General features: G+C 41.9%; 2 protein-coding genes across 5 annotated transcripts in view; one reads left to right on the forward strand and one right to left on the reverse strand.

Moving 5' to 3' along the window:
- Positions 1 to 13,008, forward strand: part of LOC140203113 (syntaxin-binding protein 4) — a 133,761-nt gene extending 120,753 nt beyond the window's left edge. The window contains exons 20-22 of the mRNA XM_072268936.1: positions 241 to 290; positions 1,077 to 1,198; positions 10,789 to 13,008. Coding sequence (XP_072125037.1) covers positions 241 to 290; positions 1,077 to 1,198; positions 10,789 to 10,916 — 300 coding nt within the window. The 3' untranslated portion in view covers positions 10,917 to 13,008. The remainder of the gene's footprint in view (positions 1 to 240; positions 291 to 1,076; positions 1,199 to 10,788) is intronic.
- The window catches only part of rmi2 (RecQ mediated genome instability 2), a 95,090-nt gene that overhangs the window by 1,340 nt on the left and 70,237 nt on the right, over positions 1 to 23,513 (reverse strand). Inside the window, exon 2 of one of the 4 annotated variants that reach the window (XM_072268931.1) lies at positions 19,757 to 22,019. The exons of 1 other annotated variant lie outside the window; for it this stretch is intronic. In XM_072268931.1, coding sequence (XP_072125032.1) covers positions 21,871 to 22,019 — 149 coding nt within the window. In that variant the 3' untranslated portion in view covers positions 19,757 to 21,870. Of the gene's footprint in view, positions 1 to 19,756; positions 22,020 to 23,513 lie in introns of those variants that run through there. 2 more of the 4 variants (XM_072268933.1, XR_011887287.1) reach the window with 2 other exon arrangements.

Raw genomic sequence — 23,513 nt, forward strand, 5'->3', positions numbered from 1 at the left:
GAAACAGGACCATTTGTGGAGTCTGTTGTCTCTGCTAACTGTCTTGATCTGGAAGTGGGGGGAATATTAGCAGTTACATAAAAAACAATGGAAAGGGAAGTGTAACTATTGAAACTATTGTGCTCCCCCACACTGATATCATTGTACCAAAAGCACAACTAACTGATTTATCTCAAAATTGGAATTATGTTAACTTTCTCTTTGAAAGCTTCAGTGATGACTATTTTCCTTTTCCCACAGAAAGTCCACAAAGTCCTAACATCTGCCAGCCAACACCGGACTACCCAAAGGTAATTGGCTAAGTTCAACTCATCTTGACTTATAGATATTGATTTTAGACCGTAAGACCATAAGACAGAAGCAGAATTAGGCCATCCGGTCCATCGATTCTGCTCTGCTATTCAATCATGGCTGATCCTTTTGTTTTCTCCTCCTCAACCTTTGTTCCTGGCCTTCTCCCCGTAATCTTTGATGCCATGTCCAATCAAGGGCCTATCAATCTCTGCCTTAAATACGCCCAAAGACCTGGCCTCCACAGCTGCCTGTGCCAACAAATTCACCACCCTGTGTAACTGCAGGTCTAGTGCCATATTTACATCACGTACCTCTTCTCTTCAATTAAATTAGTTAAAGTAGAAATTGGGCAAGAAGTCTGACTCAATATTACTTGGCTCACACTGGCATGCTGTAACCTGTAGATTATCAGTCAAGGAAGTGATTGAAATTGTGAGCGTTAAGGGAATTGATGGGGATAAAGACAGAGCAGAAAAGTGGATACAATGCGTAAGATCAGCTGCGATCTTATTTGTTGGTGGAGCAGGTATGCCTACTCCTATTTCATACCTATACAAAGGGAAGATCTATCCCTGAGTGTTCTATATGAACACCAATAAAAATAACATTATCTTTAATACCTGATAATCACTTCCATGTGATTGTAGTCCAACCATTTATCAACTTCATCTCAGCATTTAAGAAGTATGACTCAGTCTTTTACAAGTGCACTGAAATTTGAGCACGTTGTACTTGAATATTTTCCAAAGAATTCAAGAGATATACTTCCTACCTCCCTTCAGATTAAATCTGTCTAAGAAAACACGAAGAGAAAGCAGTCTGGCCCCTCCCGGACCTGAAGGGCAGCTTGCCATTGAAGCCAAAGAGCTGATTGAGTGGGTCTGTTCCCTGGACTGTGAAAATGGTAAGGAGTCCGGCATGACAGTAAGTTGACAGAACTCTGTATCACTGGTCTAATGATTGTAAAATTTCTAGGATATCATTTGTGTTAAAGGTATTGTAGTGTTGAAGCAAGAAACATCACCATTTTAGAAGCTCAGAAACATACAGCACACTACAGGCCCTTCAGCCCACAAAGCTGTGCCAAACATGTCCCTACCCTAGAACTACCTAGGCTTTACTTATAGCCCTCTATTTTTTGAAGCTCCATGTAGCCATCCAGGAGCCTCTTAAAAGACCCAATCATTTCCACTCCCACCACCGCCGCTGGCAGCCCGTGTCACGCACTCACCACTCTCTGTGGAAAAAAAAAATTACTCCTGACATCTCCTCTGTACCTACTTCCAAGCACCTTAAAACTATGCCCTTTGATGCTAGCCATTTCAGCCCTGGGGAAAAGCCTCTGACTATCCACACAATCAATGCCGCTCATTATCTTGTACACCTCTATCAAGTCACCTCTCATCCTCCGTCGCTCCAAGGAGAAAAGGCCAAGTTCACTCAACCTATTCTCATAAGGCATGCTCCCCAAACCAGGGAACATCCTTGTAAATCTCCTCTGCACCCTTTCTATGGTTTCCATGTCCTTCCTCTAATGAGGCGACCAGAACTGAGCACAGTACTCCTTGTGGGGTCTGACCACGGTCCTATACAGCTGCAACATTACCTCTCGGCTCTTAAACTCAATCCCACGACTGATGAAGGCCAATGCACCATATGCCTTATTAACCACAGAGGCAACCTGCATAGCAGTTTTGAGTGTCCTATGGACTCAGACCCCAAAATCCCTCTGATCCTCCATACTGCCAAGAGTCTTACCATTAATGTTATGTTCAGCCATCATATTTGACCTACCAAAATGAACCACCTCATACCTATCTGGGTTGAACTTCATCTGCCACTTCTCAGCCCAGGTTTGCATCCTACCAATGTCCCGTTGTAACCTCTGACAGCCCTCCACACTATCCACAACACCCCCAACATTTGTGTCATCAGCAAATTTACTAACCCATCCCTCCACTTCCTCATCCAGGTCATTTACAAAAATCACAAAGAGTAGGGGTCCCAGAACAGATCCCTGAAGCACACCACTGGTCACCAGCCTCCATGCAGAACATAACCAGTCTACAACCACTCGTTGCCTTCTGTGGGCAAACCAGTTCTGGATCCACAAAGCAATGTCCCCTTGGATCCCATGCCTCCTTACTTTCTCAATAAGACTTGCATGGACCTTATCAAATGCCTTTCTAAAATCCATATAGACTACATCTACGGTTCTACCTTTATCAATGTGCTTAGTCACATCCTCAAAAAATTCAATCAGGCTCGTAAGGCACAACCTGCCTTTGACAAAGCCATGCAGACTATTCCTAATCATATTATGCCTCTCCAAATGTTCATAAATCCTGCCTCACAGGATCTTCTCCATCAACTTACCAACCACTGAAGTTAGACTCACTGGCCTATAATTTCCTGGGCTATCCCTACTCCCTTTCTTGAATAAGGGAACAACATCCACAACCTTCCAATCCTCCGGAACCACTCCCGTCCTCATTGGTGATGCAGAGATCATTGCCAGAGGCTCAGCAATCTCCTCCCTTGCTTCCCACAGTAGCCTGGGGTACATCCTGTCCGATCCCGGTGACTTATCCAACTTTGTTGCTTTCCAAAAGCTCCAGAACATCCTCTTTCTTAATTACATTCTCAAGCTTTTCAGTCCACTGCAAGTCATCCCTACAATCGCCAAGATCCTTTTCCAAGGTGAACACTGAAGCAAAGTATTCATTAAGTACCTTCGCTATTTCCTCCGGTTCCATACACACTTTGCCATTGTCACACTTGATAAATCCTATTCTCTCACATCTTATTCTCCTGCTCTTCACAAACTTGTAGAATGCCTTGGGGGTTTTCCTTAATCCTGTCTGCCAAGGCCTTCTCATGGCCCCTTCTGGCTCTCCTAATTTCATTCTTAAACTCCTTCCTGCTAGCCTTATAATCTTCTAGATTCATATCATTACTTCGTTCTTTGAACCTTTTGTAAGGCTCTTCTTTTCTTTTTGACTAGATTTACAACAGCCTTTGTGCATCCTGTGCTTCATTCGACCAAAATTCACACCAAAACCTGTTTATCCATCAGCTCTTTGACTTTCATTGCTGTCGGCTGGATAAATCATCAGTTTTAATATGCTTACAATTACCCCTGTAACCTTGCCTCTCCTTTTTTCCTCTGATTTATTGTTTTGACATCCTGCTCTTCTCATTCTGACCTTCCCCACTTCCACTCTCATCAGTTCGTCATTAGTGGCCATGCTCTAACTGCTTGGGTGCTAAGGTGCTAACCTTAGTTGGGAAATTTTCTGCACGCAAATCTTTATTTATCTTTGAAAGTAAAATTCTTAATCAAACTTGTTTCTGCGTGAACAGAAAGATGTAAGTACTGAGATAAACACAACACTGGTGAACCATTTTGCATGCACAATTTTTCCACGTAATTCAAATAATTTTATTACAATAAAAACAGACATTTTAAAATATCTGTTTTAAATGTTAAAAATGAGGAACAAACCCTCTGTCCAATCTACACCGTCCTTATTTCACTGTGGTTTTTGCCTTGAAATCCAATGGTCATTCTTAAAATTGTGACGTTAATTAATAGTGTGAAAAATACCTGATAAGATTACGATTTTTAAAGGTTGGTTTATGGTAGAATAATTCTCAGAATGGTGAATATGCAGTTGTGGTTTGAGCTGGTAACAGGGTTGCTTAGAATGAGTCACTGTTAACCCCGTCATTCAAGCACACATTTAATGATGGAACTTTTTCAGATTCCGTACCGGTCAAATGAAGTTCAAACATAATGTTAGCCCTTGTTTCATTGGCAGTTTTATATATTAAAAATACAATATATGAACAGTCTACCATTTGGCAAGGCAAATAGGATCAACTTGTCATTGGCTGGTCACGCTGGTAACAGAACTCAATGAGACAGACTCATGGGTTTAGTTGTTAGTGCGCTAATCTTGCCATGCAGTTAACACTGTTCTGACTCTGAAATTCATTTTGTTTGTTTGAATGAATTAAACCAGAGGCAGAAAGCTCTGGGACTACTATTTGATGTTGCTAACTGGGGATGAAATTCTATGCAAAAGAAGATTATGGAAGTAAAATCAGAATATTCACGATTGAGATTACTCGTTTCTTTTGTAGTACTTTCCAAAAATGATTGACAAAAGAGATTTTGCAGAAAGTGCTGGAGGAACTCAGCAAGTCAGGCAGCATCTTTGAGGTGAATGAACAGTTGTTTTGGGTCTAGACCCTTCATCAGGGATTGATGTGTAGGGAATAGGGGGCAAAAGGTAGAATAAGATGGTATGTGAGTTTGCACCTCCCATACTCTGAATTAATCAGAATCTGGTTTAATATCACTGGTGTATGTCATGAAATTTGTTAACTTTACAGCAGCAGTACAATGAAATACATGATAAATAAATATAGAGAAAAACTGAATTACAGTAAGTATAGTTATGTATATTAGCTAGTTGTTAAAATAGTGCAAAAAAAAAACAAAGTTAAAAATTATTGAGGTAGCATTCATAGGCTCAATGTGCATTTAGAAATCGGAAGGCAGAGGAGTAGAAGCTATTCCTGAATCACTGAGTGTATGCCTTCAGGCTCCTGTGGGTTAAAAATGAAATGCAATATTTTGTAGTAAGTGACTATCGTTTCCTGGTTACCTTCAGCTGAGTTCAGTCATTCAGCACCAACAGTGCTGCTACTGATTCCATTTATCTTTGCTATCAATGCCGCGCAAGTCGGTGAAGTGTTGTAGAATGCAGTTGGATTCAGAAAGTGTCTTCACATTCTTGTGATGAGTACATGAGCTCCACATGAACAATTGAAGTTGATGAGGAAGTTTGATCACATGTATATCAAGATCTTCAATGACAGAATTTAATGGAAAGAGGAACAATTAATGTTTCAGGCAGAGAGTCTTTGACCTAAAGCATTAACTGTTTGCACAGATCCTGCCTGATATGGTTTTTCCAGCATTTTCTATATGACTTCCAGCAGTTCAGGTTTTTAAATTTGATTTTGTGTGGATTTGTTCATTTGAGCAATGATAGAGTCATAGAGTAGGAAAACAGACCCTTCAGCCCAACTCAACTGTGCTGAACAGGGTGCCTAAGCAACTTGACCAATTTTTTTTTAAATTGCAGTAATATTTACTAAGTGAAAAGAAAATTAAGCAAGTCGAAGCAATGTATTGAACTACTGAGACATACATCAGTTGTTGTCTATACACTAGGAATACTGAAACGTTAAAGTTCAGTATTAGGAATAACATCAATTTATATCTTGGAACTTGTGAATATAAACAAAAATATTTAATAGCCACTGACAATTCAACATGAAGGCGTGTGAAGCACACTCCTAAGTGCCAGAATTTCAGTTGGCATGTCAACGTTTTCTACGTTAGAAACTCCAGAATTGATGATGAGAATCTGTTTTCAGCTTGAGGCAATCCATGGAGTATTCATTTCAATGTTAAACACTCTAATCGATTTCTAAAATTTGCAGATAAAGTAATATTACTGCAGAGAGGAGGGTTCCTTAGAACACAGTAGGCTGCTACGAACGGTAATGCATTACCTTAAAGAATAGTAGAAGATTTAAAGGCAACTCTAAGAGGGAAGTGATATGTATTTAAAGAGGATAAATATACTGGATTACAAAAAAAGAAAGAAGTGGGAATAACTTATAATATTTCTATGATGTATTTAAGGTTGTTAAAAATGAGAACACATGCTCTGATGTTTAATGGACATGGTGACAACTGTGGAGAAAAAGATGTTTTATAATGCTAATTATAAATTATAATTGCAAATGCATCTCAATGCCACACATTGTTAACAAGAAAGACAGACATAAGTGGCCAGTCGGCTCATCAAGAATACATTAGCACCAGCATTCCCATCAATCCCATTGCACCTCCCAGTTATTTCCAAGTAACTTCTTTGTTGCAGGTTGATCAGCTACCTCCATCCCCAACCCAATCGACAGGATATCGCACACGTACATGGCGGACGTGCTCTCCAAAATGGGATTTGGGGAGGGAATCCGGAATTGGATCAGACTGCTCTACACAGACATCCGTAGTGCAGTCCAGGTCAACGGGTGGGAAACAGACAGCTTCCCCATCAGGTCTGGAGTCAGGCAGGGCTGCCCCCTCTCCCCTGTCTTGTTTGTCTGCTGCATAGAACCCTTTGTGGAAGCCATCAGGAGGGATGAGGGCATAAGAGGGGTGACGCTGCCAGGCAGTGGAGGGACCCAAGTGAAAACCTCCCTGTACATGGACGACGTCACCGTCTTCTGCTCTGATCCGAGGTCAGTTCGCAGGTTGATTGGCACCTGCGAACAGTTCGAGCTAGCGTCGGGGGCCAGGGTCAACCGCACGAAGAGCGAAGCCATGCTCTTTGGCAACTGGCCCGACCGATCCAGCGTCCCCTTCACCATCAGGTCTGACCACGTGAAGGTGTTGGGGATCTGGTTCGGAGGGGCTGAGGCGTGCAACAAGAACTGGCAGGAGTGGACTGCCAAGGTGAAACAGAAACTGGGACTGTGGGGAGGGCGCTCCCTGTCGATAACGGGCAAGAACCTGGTCATCAGGTGTGAGGTGCTCTCAGGGCTGCTGTACTTGGCGCAGGTCTGGCCCGTCCCCCGCTCCTACAGCTCGGAAATCACCCGGGCTGTCTTCAGATTCGTCTGGGGATCCAAGATGGAGCGGGTGAGACGGACCGCCATGCACAAGTCCCTGGACAACGGGGGCAAGAACGTCCCCAATGTCGCCCTCACCCTGATGGCCAGCTTCGTACGTGGCTGCATCAGGTTGTGTGTAGAGCCCAGGTATGTGGGCACCAAGTACCACTATGTGCCCAGGTTCTACTTGTCGCCCTGGCTGCGAAGGATGGGTCTGGCCCCACTCCCGCGCAACGCCCCAGTCAGCTGGTCGTTGCCGGCATACCTATCCCACGTAGCAAAGTTCTTCCAGGAGAACGCCTTTGACCACAAGGCCATCAGGCAGTGGTCGGCACGAAGTGTCCTGCAGGCACTGCAGGAGAAGGACGTGATGGACACAGTGGGGTGGTTCCCTGAGCAGACTGTCCAGTTCATCTGGCAAAATGCCTCATCGCCAGATCTCACCAACAGGCACCAAGACCTCGCCTGGCTGGCGGTGAGAGGGGCCCTCCCAGTCAGAGCCCTCCTGTACGCCCGGAACGTCGTCTCCGCACCCCACTGCCCACGGGAGGACTGCAGTGAGGAGGAGTCTGTGACCCACCTCTTTGCACACTGCCAGTTCGCAAAGAGGGTGTGGAGGAGGATGGACGGGCTAGTGTCACGTTTCATCCCCAGCAGCTGCGTGACAGAGGACTCTCTGATCTACGGGCTGTTCCCGGGGACGCACACGGAGACCAACATCCGGTGCTGCTGGCAGATCATCAACTCGGTGAAAGACGCTCTTTGGTCAGCCCGAAACTTGATGATCTACCAGCACATGGAGATATCCGTGGGAGAATGCTGCCGACTGGCACACTCTCGGCTGCAGGAGTACGTGCTGAGGGACGCACTGAAACTCGGTGCAGCCACCGCAAGGGCCCGGTGGGGGAGGACCACAGTATAGGTTTCTCCACCCGTGGGAGTGGGAGGGGTCGGTGGGCGGGGAGTATACCCCTCAACAATGAGATGCAAAGCTGAACTACTGGAGTGCCACGTGGGTGGCTATAAACACGGGTATTTTACTGAGTATAATGGAAACGTATGTAAAGGATGAAAAGTTATTGAATGGTTTACTGTATATATTTATTTTTGAATAAAGTATATTTTGAAATAAAAAAAAAAAAAAAATTCCTCCTCCATCCAACCACACAAGGGGCAATCTGCTCTAGCCAGTTAAATTACCATCATGTTTTTGGAGCAGATGGAGTAAACCCACACAGCCAAACGGACAATGCACAAACTCCACACGGAGAACGGGTAGAACTCGAACAGCTGGAGCTGCTGTGTTCTCAGGCTGCACAGAATATCACTGTCAGTTCATTATTCAACTCGTATCACACAGGTGTCTTTATGCTCCAATACAGCTTATTCTCTCTCATTTTGGTAAGGGGCTGTGAAAAAGGAAAACTTATAGGAAAAATGGATTCAAAAGTTACTGAATGATAGAGGTATACAGCAGGGAAACAGGCCCAGTCATCAGTACTCATCAACTAAGCTTGTCCCATTTGTCTGCATATGGCCAATATCTCTCAGGATCTGCAGACACAAACTGCTGCACGTCAGGCAGCATCAATGAGAATAAATAAACAGTCAACATTCTTGGCCGAGACCCTTCATCAGGACAGGGAAGGAAGGGGGAAGATGCCAGAGTAAGAGAAGGGGAAGGAATACAAGCTAGAAGGTGATCAGCGAAGCCAGGTGGGTGGGAGGAGAGGGGTTTGAAGAATGAAGTGAAACTACCGATATCTTTTATAAACCTACTGATTCCCAGAACTATCTGGGTGACACCTCTTCCCACACTGTCTCATTTAAAACTACCATTCTCTTTTCTCAAATCTTTTGTCTCTGCTGCATCTGTTCCCAAGAAGAGGCTTTCCTTTCCAGGTTAGCAGAGATATCCTTCCTCAAAGAATGGGGTTTCTTTTCCACTACCATTGATGCTGCTGTCACCTGCATCTCCACCACTTCCTGAACATCCACCCTCATCCCATCTTCCCTCCACCTTAATAGAGTTCCTCTTGTCCTAACCTAGCACCCCATAAGCCTCCGCATCCAACACATCACCCTCTGCAAACTTCTGCCATCTTCAATGGGATCCTACCACCAAACGCATCTTTACCTCCCACTCCCCATTCTCCACTTTCTGCAGGAATTGCTCCTTCCGTGATTCCTTTGACCACTCATCCCCCCTGCTAATCTTCATCCCTGCGAATGGTAGAGGTGCTACACCTGTCCGTTCACCTCCTCCCTCACCTCCATTCAGGGCCCTAAACAGTCTTTCCAGGTGAGGTGAATCACTTAGGGACACTGAATGGAGGTGACGGAGAAGGTGAATCATTTACTGTATCTGGTGTTCCTTCTGCAGTCTCCTCTACATTGGTGAGACTTGACATAGTTTATAGGACCACTTTGTCAAGCACCTCTGCTCCATCCACCAAAAGTAGTATTTCCCGCTGGCCAACCATTTCAATTCCAATCCCCATTCCCTCTTCTGTCACGATGAAGTTGGAGCAACACCTCATATTCTGTATATTCGTTGAGGTAGCCTCCAACCTGATGGCATGAACATAGATTTCTCCAATCTCTGGTCATTTTCCCCCTCCCCCTTCTTCAATTCTGCACTCAGTCCTCTTACCTTTTCTCCTTACTTGCCCATCACAACCCCCTGGTGCCCCTCCTCCTTCCCCTTCCGTCATGGTCCACTCTCTTCTCCTATCAGATTCCACATTCTCCAGCCCTTTACCTTTTCCACCTATCACCTCCGAGTTACTTTCTTCATCCCCTCTCCCCCACCCATCTGGCTTCACCTATCACCTTCCAACTCATACTTCTTCCCCCCCCCCCACCCCACAAACTTTCTTATGCTGGCACCTTCCCCCTTCCTTTCCAGTTCTGATGAAGGGTCTCAGCCTGAAATGTTGACTGTTTATTCACTTCCAAAGATACTGCCTGACCAGCTGAGTTTCTTCAGCATTTTGTGTGTTGCTCTGGATTTCCAGCATTTGTAGAATTTCTTGTGTTTATCTTTCAGAATCAGAATATCACTTATATATGTCATGAAGTTTGTTGTTTTGGGGCAGCAGTACAGTACAATACATAAAATATATAAATTACAGTAAGTAGTATTTTTTTTAAGTAGTTCAAATAGAGAGCAAAAATAGTGAGGTAATGTTCTTGAGTTGATTCACTGTCCATTCAGAAACCTGATGGTAGAGGGAAAGAAACTGTTCCTAAAATGTTGAATTTATGTCTTCAGGCTCCTGTATCTCCTCCCTGATGGTAGCAAGAGGACACTGACCAAAGTCTTTCCTCTTCATGTATTTGTCCAAATGCCTTTTAAAAGTTGTAATTGTACCCAACTCTACCACTTCCTCTGGCAGCTGATTCCACGTTGCAGACCACACTCTGCCATGCTGGTAGATTTAGATATGGCAAGCTTGGAGGCCCAGCTGAGGAAAAACGTCAGCTATTACTTCAGAAAATTTCCATGCCGTCAGTCTATAACTTTGCATGCTTTTTAGCAGGTAGGGATTAAAGTCCACTAGGATCTACTTTGCATTTGGGCTGTGTTCAATGGCCCAAAATACTTTTATTTGCTTTCCAAATAAAAATGGTGAAGAAGAATTCACCATTTCAGGCCCAGTGAATGGTTTCAGCTGAAGTAAAATTGTCACCTCAGTGGTCAAATTTTGATTCCAGGTAGGAGATACTTTTATGCTAATTCTAGTGTCAAATGATTCCTTTTCCAAAACTTGTTACCCTTGTTCTGCTCCTCTGCAGCGGAAGCCACGGAAGTACAACGTGGTCCCCCCTCACAGGAGCCAGCAGTGCAGAAGACCAACCGGCAGAGGAATGCTCCACCACGCACGCATCAAACCAGCCAGCTGCAAGAAATGTTATTTATCTAAAGATAATGTAAAACAGATTGCATTCTATTGTTATCCATACCTATTGTAAATGTATATTCAATGTAAATGCAATATCTACATATATTTTTGTGTGTGTTGAAGATACCATTCCTGAGATTGATCAGAGTCTTCTCCAAGAGACAGCAGGAATGTTGGGTCCAATGTCATCATCTTTTTTTAATGGGCTACCTTGCTGAATAGAAACTCATTTTTGAAAAGGTTCCCTAAAACAGGCATTAGGTCCTTCAACGCATTGAACATGATCAAAGCGTTAGGCTCTGCCCATCAGAATAAAGGATCAGCTGTGATCTTACTGAACGGCAGTGAAGGTTTAAAGGGCTGCCTGGGGATCTGGCACAACGATGGGGGAAATTAGCTACAAATGTGGTGAACAGCAGAGTAGACTTGAGGGGCTATATGTCCTACTGCTGTTCCTATTTTCCTGTGTTGGGGAAGGTCACAGGTAGCTGAGTGGGGTAGCCAATTAAATGGCAGCAAACCAGCTCAGAGTCCATCCTGTGGACTAAACATGGCTGCTCACCTAGTTTGTGTTTGATTTCTATGATGTAGAAAAACCACAATGTGAACACTAAATGCAATTAATATTTTGGTTGTTTTACTTTTCTGAAGGTACAGGCTGGCCTTTAATATTTGCTATTAGCAACACAGGCAGAGAAGTATAATTCTAGTTGCTGAATTAACTTATTTGTTCTCACATTTTCAAAGATTCCCTTTGTTCTTGCCCATTCAACCACATTTTTTTTTGCTATTGAAAACACAAGTTATTTTCTTCCCTTTCCCAGTTCTGGTGAAAGGCCTTTGCCCTTAAACCTGTTTTTCTTCCCGCAGGTGCAATCTGACCTGCTGAGTTCTTTTTTTCCCAATATTTACTGTTTTACTTCAGATTTGTATCATTTGCAGTTTTATTTCCAGACCAAAAGGTATCCTCAGTGGCCACTTTATTAGAAACCCCCTGCACCTAATAAACATGAGTATGTTTGTGGTCTTCTGCTGCTATAGCTCATTCCCTTCAAGGTTCAACATGTTGTGCATTCAGAGAAGCTCTTCTACACTAGTAATGCATGGTTATTTGAGCTACTGTTGCCTTCCTGTCAGCTTGAACCAGTCTGCCCATTCTCCTCTGACCTCTCTTGTTAACAAGGTGTTTTCACCCACAACTGCAACTCACTTAGTTTTTTTTTGTATCATTCTCTGTAAACTTGAGACTGGTGTGCGTGAAAATCCCAGTTTCTGAGATACTCAAACCACCCTGTCTGGCACCAACAAGCATTCCATGGTCAAAGATCACATTTCTTCCCCATACTGATGTTCGTTCTGAACGACTGAACCTCTTGACCATATCTGCATGCTTTCATGCATTGAGTGCGGCCACGTGATTTGCTGATCAGACATCTGCATTAACGAGTGGGTGTCCCTAATAACGTGGCCACTGAGTGTAGTTCTGCCACGTCTAAAGTGCATTTCACCTTCAAGTTTGATATCATATTGCTTGTACTGTGCCACACGAGCCCCTACACTCCGAGTGCATGTTTAAGGTCAAAGACCTGCTGTAAAGAGCAGCAAGCCACCCCCCGCCCCCCAACATTAAGTCAGATCGTAACCCCGATTCAGACATACACATTTACTGCAAAACAGTGTAAACCAAAACACTCTTGCTGCAGTTGCAACATTTGCTGTGAGAAATAGAACTTCACCTTTTTTTTTACTACAAAAGCTCTCCAGCCTTATATTCTGGTCAATTGACTGCACAGAAAAATCAGTGGGGAAAACAACCGGCAGTTGATATGAAAACAACAGGAATTCTGCAGGTGCTGGAAATTCAAGCAACACACATCAAAGTTGCTGGTCCTGATGAAGGGTCTCGGCCTGAAACGTCCACTGCACCTCTTCCTAGAGATGCTGCCTGGCCTGCTGCGTTCACCAGCAACTTTGATGTGTGTTGCTTGGCAGTTGATATGATATTGCCTGTTTTGCGCTACTACAGTGCCTATTCAAAGGATATACCCCCTTGGAAGTTTTCATGTTTTATTGTTTTACAACATTGAATCACAATGGATTTAATTTGTTTTTTTTACACTGATCAACAGAAACGACTTTTGTGTCAAGGTGAAAACAGATCTCTACAAAGAGGCCTAAATTAATTACAAATATAAAACACAAAACAATTGATTGCATAAGTATTCACCCGTTCAAGTCAGTACTTAGTAGATGCACTTTTGGCAGCAATTACAGCTTTGAATCTATATGGATAGCACTTGATCAGCTTTGCATATCTGGACACTGCAATTTTTCCCCATTCTTCTTTATAAAACTGCTCAAGCGCTGTCAGGTTGCATGGGGATCGCGAGTGAACAGCCCCTTTCAAGTCCCGGCAAATTCAAGTCCTGCCAAATTCTCAATTGGATTGAGGTATGGACTCTAATGTGGTCACTCCAGGACATTAACTTTGTAGTTTTTTTTAAGCCATTCCTGTATAACTTTGGCTTTACACTTGGGGTCATTGTCTTGCTGGAAGACAAATCTTCTCCCAAGTCACAGTCCTCTTGCAGACTGCATCAGATTTTTCCCCACGATTTCCCTGTATTTTGTTGCATTCATTTTACCCTCTACCTTCATAAGCCTTCCAGGGCCTGCAGCAGTGAAGCATCCCCACAGCATGATGCAATCACCACCATGCTTCACAGTAGGGATGGTGTGTTTTTGACGATGTACAGTGTTTGGCTTATGCCAAACATAACGCTTAGTCTGATGGTCAAAAAACTCAGTTTTGGTTTCATCACACCATAGAAGCTGCTTCCAACTGACTTCAGAGTCTCCCACATGCCTTCCGGCAAACTGTAACCAAGATTTTTTTTTCAACCATGGCTTTCTCTTTGCCCCTCTCCCATAAAGCTGTGACTGGTGAAGCACCTGGGCAACAGTTGCTGCATGCGCAGTCTCTCCCATCTCAGTCACTGAAGCTTGTAACTCCTCCAAAGTTGTCATAGGTCTCTTGGTGGCCTCCCTCACTAGTCCTTTTCTTGCATGGTCACTCAGTTTTTGAGGTCGGTCTGCTCCAGGCAGATTTACAGCTGTGCCATATTCTTTCCATTTCTTGATGATTGACTTAACTGTATATCCAAGGGATATTCACTGCCTTGGAGATTTTCTTGTATCCATCTCTTGACCCATGCTATTCAATAACCTTTTCACAAAGTTGACTGAAGTGTTCTTTTGTCTTCATGGTGTAGTTTTTGCCAGGATACTGACTCACCAGCAGTTGGACCTTCCAGATACTGGGTTATTTTTACTACAATCAATTGAAACTTCTTGACTGCACACAGGTGGTCTCCATTTAACTAATTATATGACTTCTAGAACCAATTGGCTGAACTAGTGATGATTTAGTGTGTTATATTAAAGGGGGTGAATACTTTTGCAATTTCGTGTTTTATATCTGTAATTAATTTAGATCACTTTGTAGAGATCTGTTTTCACTTTGCCACAAGTCATCTTCTGTTGATCAGTGCCAAAAAAGCCAAATTAAATCCATTGTGATTCAATGTTGTAAAAACAATAAAACGTGAAAACTTCTAAGGGGGTGTAAATACTTTATAGGCACTGTATCTGCAATAAGTTTGCACAAAGCCTCACATCCCTTTTGAAAAGCCATCAACTACAGCTCTACAGTGGACTGAATACATCATTAGACTCCCATAAAATTCACCACAATGCAGATAAGGTCATCAACTAAGTAAAATCAACATTGTAAAGCAAAGCCTCTGGTTTTAAGACCAACTATAAAAATAATTTACTATTCCAGGACAAGGTACAGAAGAATCTAAGCTAAGGATAACTAAGGCATCTACTGAGACTAGATGTAAAGATGTAAAGATAAGTATTCTGTTTGAGATTAGTCATCATCAGGATGTTATGAGACTCTATCAACATCAATTAACAAACCTAACTATGTCTATACAAGAGCGCTTCTTCAAACGTTCTAGCACCCCTCTTAACATTTTATTTAATTTGTGCTGAAGAGCAAATGCTGGTGTAGAACAAATTTTCTAGTGATGGGATCGGATCCCCCTCATATTAAAATGGGCGAGTATGCCAGATGGATTAGTTTCACATAAAACTATTTAATTGCAGAGTTTAGCCTTGAAATGTTAAAAGTTCCATCAAGGGTTAAAACCAATTATGCATCAGATATGGTTTAGAATTCTACTGACATATCCTGTATGTAATTTGACTGTACTAGAGGTCCAGGAACTGGTATTAACACCAATGCTAAGCATTAAACAATTGCTGCTTTTAATAAATTATGTATAAATAAGTGCTTCTATTTTTTACAATGTACACAATGTACAATATTTCTAGTTGACATCAGTGTAAGAATTTTTTTTAAATCCAAAGGACGATTCCTCAGCTCTCAAAGAACCATGTGTAGCTTTAGTGCATTAATTAATGAGGAAAATCAAAAATAAATTTTAAAAAAACTTCAGTGAATTTTTGGAAGCCACTCATACATTTTAAATCCTATTTTGCCCGGTGGTGCATGCGCTACAGGCCCATACCTAAATCCTAGTTATACACTCTGTGGCCACTTTATTAGCTACACGTGCTTATTAATGCATTAGAGCATCTCTGTACACATAACATGTCAAACCGTGAAGTGGATGGGCTACTGCAGCAGACCACAGCAGGTTCCACTCTGTACCTAATAAAGTCATCGCTGAGTTTACGTTCAGAATGAGTTACCAGAAAACCCATATTGGACCAATAGTCCATCCATTCTCCCTTTCATACTGGAGATGAACATTTTAAGTAAGTCATCGACTTCCTAAAAATCCGAAAGTGGAAAGATTTCATGTGCATGATCACACAGGGCTTGGTGAGCTTTCATATCATAATCAATTGCAACTATCTGAATTAGTTCGGTATTACTTTATATATGTTTTGTCCAACAGCAAAAGTCCAGGTTGATTAAAGATGTATGTTAAGACCTTTTGCCATCCAGAGCAAGAAGGCAAGTTGGATCACTTCAAATTCAGCACAGCATCCACACTAGGGACATGCTTGCAATGGGGTTCATTGTAACTCACCACAAATGCTGTTTGTCCAGTTCTTGATGCCCAGTTTTTCAAAAAGTACCCATTCTACATCCTGTTAAAGCAGATCAATATTTAACTTGCAGCTGGAAGTAAAATTTTGTTCCACCATCACTGCAGGACAGTTTATCATATCGTAAAGTTACAACATTCAGAGTGTTTGATTTAAATTGGTGTGGATGTGTCAGGTTTTTTGGGAAAAGCATATAGTCTTCCTCCTTGCACCAGATATACCTTCCGTGTAACCTCATCATAAGCCACATCCTTCCAGAGCTTAAACAATTAAGATTTCTTACAGATGGCTAAGTTCACATTTTCAAGTTTAAGATCTACACTTAAGTTCTACCTTGGCAGTCCAAAATACCCAAATCAAGACAGGAGGATTGCAGTAAGTTAAAAACACAAGTATGCTGAGTAACATTAAAAATGCCAGGATTTCTCTCCAATTCACTCAACTTTGGAGAAATGGGCAATGCAAAACAAAATTAATTGGCACATGTCCATTTAAAAGCCCTTGACTACAGTAATAGCTGCATGGCCCAAAAGTGAGGAAATGAAACTCAAGAAGCCCATATTAATGACATCAAGCAACTCAATTCCTTTAATTAAATGTCAGTTATGGCTCAGATCCATACTCTCACTTCCATACTAGAAGTTTTGCAAGTTCAAGATTCAATCTGCCAGACATAAATTCCAGAAAAAAATGGAGATTTCTATTTTAATGCAGTACGGAGGTGCTGACTTGTGCATAAGATGCTAAACTGAGGTTTTGTGCATTCCTTCATTTTAACAGATCCCAAGGACTTGGCCAATATCCATCTCCTGCTTTATGTTCTTAGCAGTGGGCATCATTAGCAAGGCTAGTATTTATTGTTCATCCCAGATGATCATTGTGATTACAATAAAACCAGAAAATACTGTAAACATACAAGATCCATGAAAAGTAAAAGTGAAAATTTCAGTTTGAAAACCCTTATGCTGTCATCATTATCATGAGTTAACTTGAACGTCTGAAGTCAATGTATTGAAGGTACTCTGCATGCATTTGTGCACTGGGACTAAGATGACAATGGTTTAAAATAAATCATTATCTATAAAGTATTTTTGTACATTGAGGTCAAGAAACTCACACTATAAATAAATAAATGCAGTCTTTCTAATGTAGTTCCTGGACAACAGACTTTTTTTGTAAATTGCTGTTGTATTGTAATTGTAGAGTATGTGGGAATATTGAAAAGTTCAAAGTACATTTATTATTAAAGTATATCTAAATTACACAACCTTGAGATTCATCTGTTTACAAGCAGCCACAAAGCAAGAAACCCAACAGAAAACAGATTTAAAAAAAAGACCAACACCCAATCAGAGGAGAGAAAAAAACACAAATCATGCAAACAATAAAAGCAAGCAACAGCATTCCAAAGCAAATTGAGTTCCTAAGCCCAAATATCAGATTAGCCAGAGTAGGCTTTTAGCCTCGGTTTTAGTTCAACCTATAGCGGGGCAAATTGATGCAAGGCTCACAGGCATGAAGCGCGTAGCCTCAGCGCCGAGGAGAACAGAATAAAACGTTGCAGAGCAGAACTGGCTCAACCCCCACCTCCGCTCCCAACATGCCGACTTTTCAGTCCATCTGGCCTTGCTTTTAAATTGCCCAAGCATTGGGTCGTCCCCTGCACTTGGACCCAGGCCCCACCCAGCAGTACGCTCTGGGCTGCTTCCACCCCATACTTGAACTTTCCAAACCATAAGATATAGGAGCAGAATTAGGCCATTTGGCCCATCATGTCTGCTCTGCCATTTCATCTTGCCTTCTCCCCGTATCCCTTTGTGCCCTGACCAATCAAGAATCTATCAACCTCTGCCTTAAATACTGCATACATAAAGACTTGGCCTTCATAGCTGCCTGTGGCAACAGATTCCACAGATTCACCACTCTCTGGCTAAAGAAACTCCTCCTCATCTCCATTCTAAAAGGACGCACTTTATCCTGAGGCTGTGTCCTCTGGTCCTAGACTCTCCCACCATAGGAAATATCCTCTCCACATCCACTCTATCAAGGCCTTTCACCATTCAATAGGTTTCAATTAGGTCACCCCTCATTCTTCCGAATTCCAGTGAATACAAGCCCAGAGGCATCAGACACTCTTCATATGACAAGCAGTTCAATCCTGGAATCATTTTTGTGAATCTCCATTGAACCCTCTCCAGTTTCAGCATATCCTTTCTAAGATAATGGGTCCAACCCTGCTCACAATACAAATAAGACCTCACCAGTGCTTTATAAAGTTTCAACATTACATCCTTGCTTTTATATTCTAGTCCTCTGGAAATGAATGCTAAGATTGCATTTGCCTTCCTCACCACAGACTCAACCTGCAAATTAACCTCCAGGGAATCCTGCACGATGACTCCCAAGTCATTTTGCACGTCAGTTTTTTGTAATTTCTCTCCATTTAGAAATTAGTCAATTCTTTCATTTCTTCTACAAAAATGCATGGCAATACACTTTCTGATACCGTATTCCATCTGCCATTTCTTTGCCCATTCTCCTAACCTAAGTCCTTCTGTAGCCACTCTACGTCCTCAAAACTAGCTGCCCCTCCACCTATCTTCATATCATCTACAAACTTTTCAACAAAGTCATTAATTCCATCATCCAAATCATTGACATATAATGTAAAAAGAATCAGTCTCAACACAGACCCCTGTGGAACCCCACTAGTCACTGGCAGCCAGCCACAAAAGGCTACCTTTATTCCCACACTTCGTCTCCTGCCAATGAGCTACTGCTTTATCCACGCTAGGATATTTTCTGTAATACCATGGGCTCGTAGCTCGTTAAGCAGCCTCGTGTGTGGTTTCCAGTCTTCTGCCTCGCTCCCTTCTTGAAAATTAGAGTGGCATTTGCAATTTTCTAGTCTTCCAGAACCATTGTAGTGATTCTTGAAAGATCATTACTAATGCCTCCATGACCTCTTCAACCACATTTTTCCGAACTGGGATGTACACCATCTGGTCCAGGTGACTTATCTACCTTAAGACCTTTCAGTTTCCCAAGAACCTTCTCTCTAGTTATGGTAAATTCATACATTTAATGACCCGCAACACTAGGAACTTCCACCATACTGCTAGTGTCTTCCACAGTGCACACTGACGCAAAATACTTATTCAGTTCATCCACCATTTCGTTGTCCCCCATTACTACCTCCAACTCGATCAATCAACCTTAGATCGATCAAACCTCACTCCCAGTTTACGTGGACGGAATCCGAAACAACTCTGCTTCAACTTTTCTCAACTCTGCTAAGTCTAACATCCACTCCAAAATTCCAACATCTCTACTTCTTTCCAAATTCTCCTGGACCATGTCTCAACCTCACTCCAAGTCCATCTCGCACCCGCACGTTTCAACCTTCAGATCAGCCTCACCTTCACTTGCCTCTACATTGCTTGCGGTGATTATTTACTATAACTTTCCATATAAAAACTGTTATTATGAGAGTCGAACTTCTTGCTTTGAAAACCACCAGTAAGCTGCCACGCACATTCAGTAGCGCCATTTACTGATTAACTGAGCAAGTAAAGACTCGTGGAGCTAATATATAAACCTTGTACATACCGGGGTTTCTGTTAACTGAGACAGGATCTGTGGTCTCGTAATTATACAAGGAGGTAATGCAAAACTAAATTTGAATAAAAATATCTCTTTAGTGAAGTAGAATTCCATTAAAAGATCAGCTTTATTTGTCCAAAGTTCAAAGTACAAAGTACATTTATTATCAAAGTATGTATACTTTATACAACCTTGACTTTCATCTCGTTACAGTCAGCCATGAAACAAAAAACCCCAGTAGAAACCATTAAAAACAGAAAATGGTCGAAGACCCAACGTGCAGAGAGGGAAAAAAAAACAAACAGTGCAAACAATAAAGCAAGAAAACAGCATTCAGAACTGAAGCTAACAGTACCAGACATCACTACAGCCGATTCAGAAGGCCTCAAGTCCAGCATTGAGTCCATCAAACCCCACGAAGCAGTGAGCCAAACTGACCTATCTCTCACCTCCAACCCTGACACCGCGACCATTTCAATATGGCCCGGCACCTAAATTGTCCAAACCTTGAGTCGTTCCTCACCCTCAGGCTCATTCATCCTGATAAGGCCAGTACCCAAACTTTCCAATTCGCCCTGGCTCTTAAATCAATCAAACCTCAAATCCCTCTCGCCTCAGCTCCACCTCAATGGTCCAATTTAAAAACAGAGAATGTATAGAGTATACAACCTGAAATTCTTAATCTTTACAGGCATCCACAACACAGAAAAAAACCCAAAGAATAAATTACAGAAATGTCTGAACCCCAAAGCCCCCTCACTCCTCCTATGCACAACCAGTAGCAAAAGCATCAGTCCTCCCCCAACCCCCACTTGCCTCACCAAAAACATCAACCATCTTCCCCCACCATACACACAACAGCAAAGCCGTCAGAGACCTTGATCTAGAGTCCATTAGAAAACTACAGTCATAACCCAACACTTCGGTATCTCAGACAGACTCTCTCATGAGAAAGGGAGAGAGAGGCCGCTCCTGCAACAAATACCGAATTACCCAATCTTTCCACAATTTGGCTCCACCGCAGCAAATTGTCTCCAAGTCCACTCCAGCAACTCCAGCCCAGATTTACCCCAGCAAGACTCCAGTTGTCTACAATGTAGTAGGAATGCGTGTGAATGATCTGAGTAAGGGAGATCATGGTAAACAATTATGAGATGCTGACCTGAGTGGAGGAAAGAAGTCTCCTGGGGTCTTCAGTGCTGTGACCACCAAGAGCCAATGAAAACCAAGTAGACCACACGTTGTTTGAGTGGCCAAGGATTAAGGATTGGAGAATAAAGCCAAGCACATGGAAGAAAGATTTACCCAAACATTCAAAATAAATACAGATTCAAGCAACATTACTTTTGCCCCAGAGGTTTTGAAAGACCAAGAGCTGTCAGCTACTTGTCAGTTCCAGTTTGTTATGAAGGATAGAATATTGCATTTAATAAACAGTTGTCCTTTTGCATTAAATACTGCTGTTCATTTTAACTTGTCCAAGAATGAGTCCAGTCTTACACTGATTTCTCTTATGTATAAACTGTACAGTTTTATTTAAACCACTAAATATCTACCTGGTCTCAAGATAAAAATGGTAATTCAGATTTTGGAAAAAAAATAAAGGCAAAGTTAAGGCTGACTAAGTAATATTACATAAATGACATTATTAACATTATCTTTCATGCAATGGACTTAAAATAAATTACCCTAATTCATACTGGTTTCCTGGAAACTCACAGCACTGAGGCCGCAACTTCTAACCAACGCAGTCATGAGTGAGTTGATGGTTGCTGTTCCCCTTCCAGACAGTTCTAGAAAAATTGCTCTGAAAATTATACATATTACACATAAAAGAAACACCAAAGAATATTTTGCGGTAGTAATTCTGTCCCAGGAATCCAAGGAATCATAACAATATGTTCAAGCTGTCCCTTTGCTTCTCATTTCATTATACAAGTTCCCAATTGTAACTCTCCCCATGGTTCACAATAATAGCTTCCTTGTTATTTATTAATATGCAACTTGATATTATATGCAACTGGACATATACCCAACGTTAACAAACTTCAAGATCTTCACAGGAGGATATCAAGCCAAGAGATTTTATGTTTTTCAACTCCTATTCATGGATTGCATCCAAACATTTTCGAAGAATTCATGTCTTTACTCTGCTTCCAAGGCGATCACATTCCCTGGCATCTCAAGTTGATAAGAAATCAAGCAGGAGGCAGTGTTTTGCATCAGCTTATGGCATATATTGCTGGAGGTCTTCCACTTCAAGTCTCCACATGCTCCTATGCAGAGGATTACCAGAGAGATCAGTCACCTTGACAGCACGTACAACAGGTTCAGGTCTGCAGGACTGCACCACGCCCATCACCATCACATATTTTCCTGCAAGGAAGTATTTCAGTAGTGAAGGTTCTCACAGTCTCAAAATAGGCAATTAAATACAAACACCACAGAAAAATTAAAACAAAGACAACACGTTAGGCATCACCTGCGTGGAGTGAAAATGTTATAGCTTCAGGTTGCTGGTCTTTCAACAGAATTTGCATTTAATAATTTAAAATCAATATATCCTGGAAACAACTAGTAAGTGTAAATTATGTTCCAAATGGCATTACATGATGTACATAAGTTGAAAAACCTTTTGTGAATAAACTTTCAAATGACTTAATGTGAGGAAGTGAAGTAATATTCCTGCCCTAATTATATCCATTTTTTAATCCACAATGAGCATAGTGAAACATATGTTTGATGATATGTCACACATAAAACAGCTCAATAGTGTGAAACTACTCTAGATCATTAAAGAAATTGCAAATCCATCTCAGTGACTTTAGTGACCTATTTCTGCCTTCATTGTCTGCTGTAGTTCTGAAAACAATGATTCTTATAAGTACTAAATGTACACTATGTCAGTGACACTCGGCTACAGGAGTGCAGAATTTTACTGTGTAGTCCTCACCATCGCAGTTAGCACAACGCTACTACAGCTTGGGGGTTTGGAGTTCAATTCTGCCATCATCTGTAAGGAGCCTGTATGTTATTCCTGTGAGATGCAAGGGTTTTGCATTTTCTCCGGTGTTCTGGTTTCCTCCCACAGTCCTAAGATGTACCGGTTAATAGGTCATTGTAAATTGTCCCATGATTAGGTGAAGGTTAAATTGGGGGCTGCTGGGCAGCACAGCTCAAAGGACTAGAATGGCCTATTCAGTACTGTATCTCAGTAACTATAGTACTGTGCAAAAGTCTTAGGCATGTGTAAAACAAACCCAGTAAAGCAAAAAAGCTTTCAAAAATAATGAAATGAAAAATTAACAAATATCAAAAAATTACTATAAAGAGGTAAACAGTAAAGGAAACTAAATCAAATCAATACTTGGTGTGACCACCCTTTGCCTTTCAAACCACATCAATTCTCTTAGGTACACTGTCGTGTAGCTTTATAAGAAAATCAACTGGTAGGTTGTTCCAAGCACCTTGGAGAACTTGACACAATTCTTCTGCAGACTTTGGCTGTCTTGCTTACTTCTGTCTCTTCAGGTAATCCCAGATAGCCTTGATGATATTGAGATCAGGGCTCTGTGGAGGCCATACCATCTGTGGCAGCACTCCTTGTTCTTATTTTCCCTGAAGATAATTCTCTCTGACCTTAGCCATGTGTTTGGAGTCATTTTCCTGCTATAGAATGAAATTGGGACTGATCAGACATCTCCCTGATGGTACTGCCTGATGGATGAGAATCTGCTTGTACTTCTCGCCATTGAGGATTTCATTAATTATGACCAGATCACTGACTCCATTTGCAGAAATGTAGTCCCAAACCTGCAGGGATCCTCCACCATTCCTGAATATTGGCTGTAGTCATCCATATGGCACTCT

Source organism: Mobula birostris, chromosome 9, assembly GCF_030028105.1.
Source record: "Mobula birostris isolate sMobBir1 chromosome 9, sMobBir1.hap1, whole genome shotgun sequence".
Classification (NCBI taxonomy): domain Eukaryota; kingdom Metazoa; phylum Chordata; class Chondrichthyes; order Myliobatiformes; family Myliobatidae; genus Mobula; species Mobula birostris.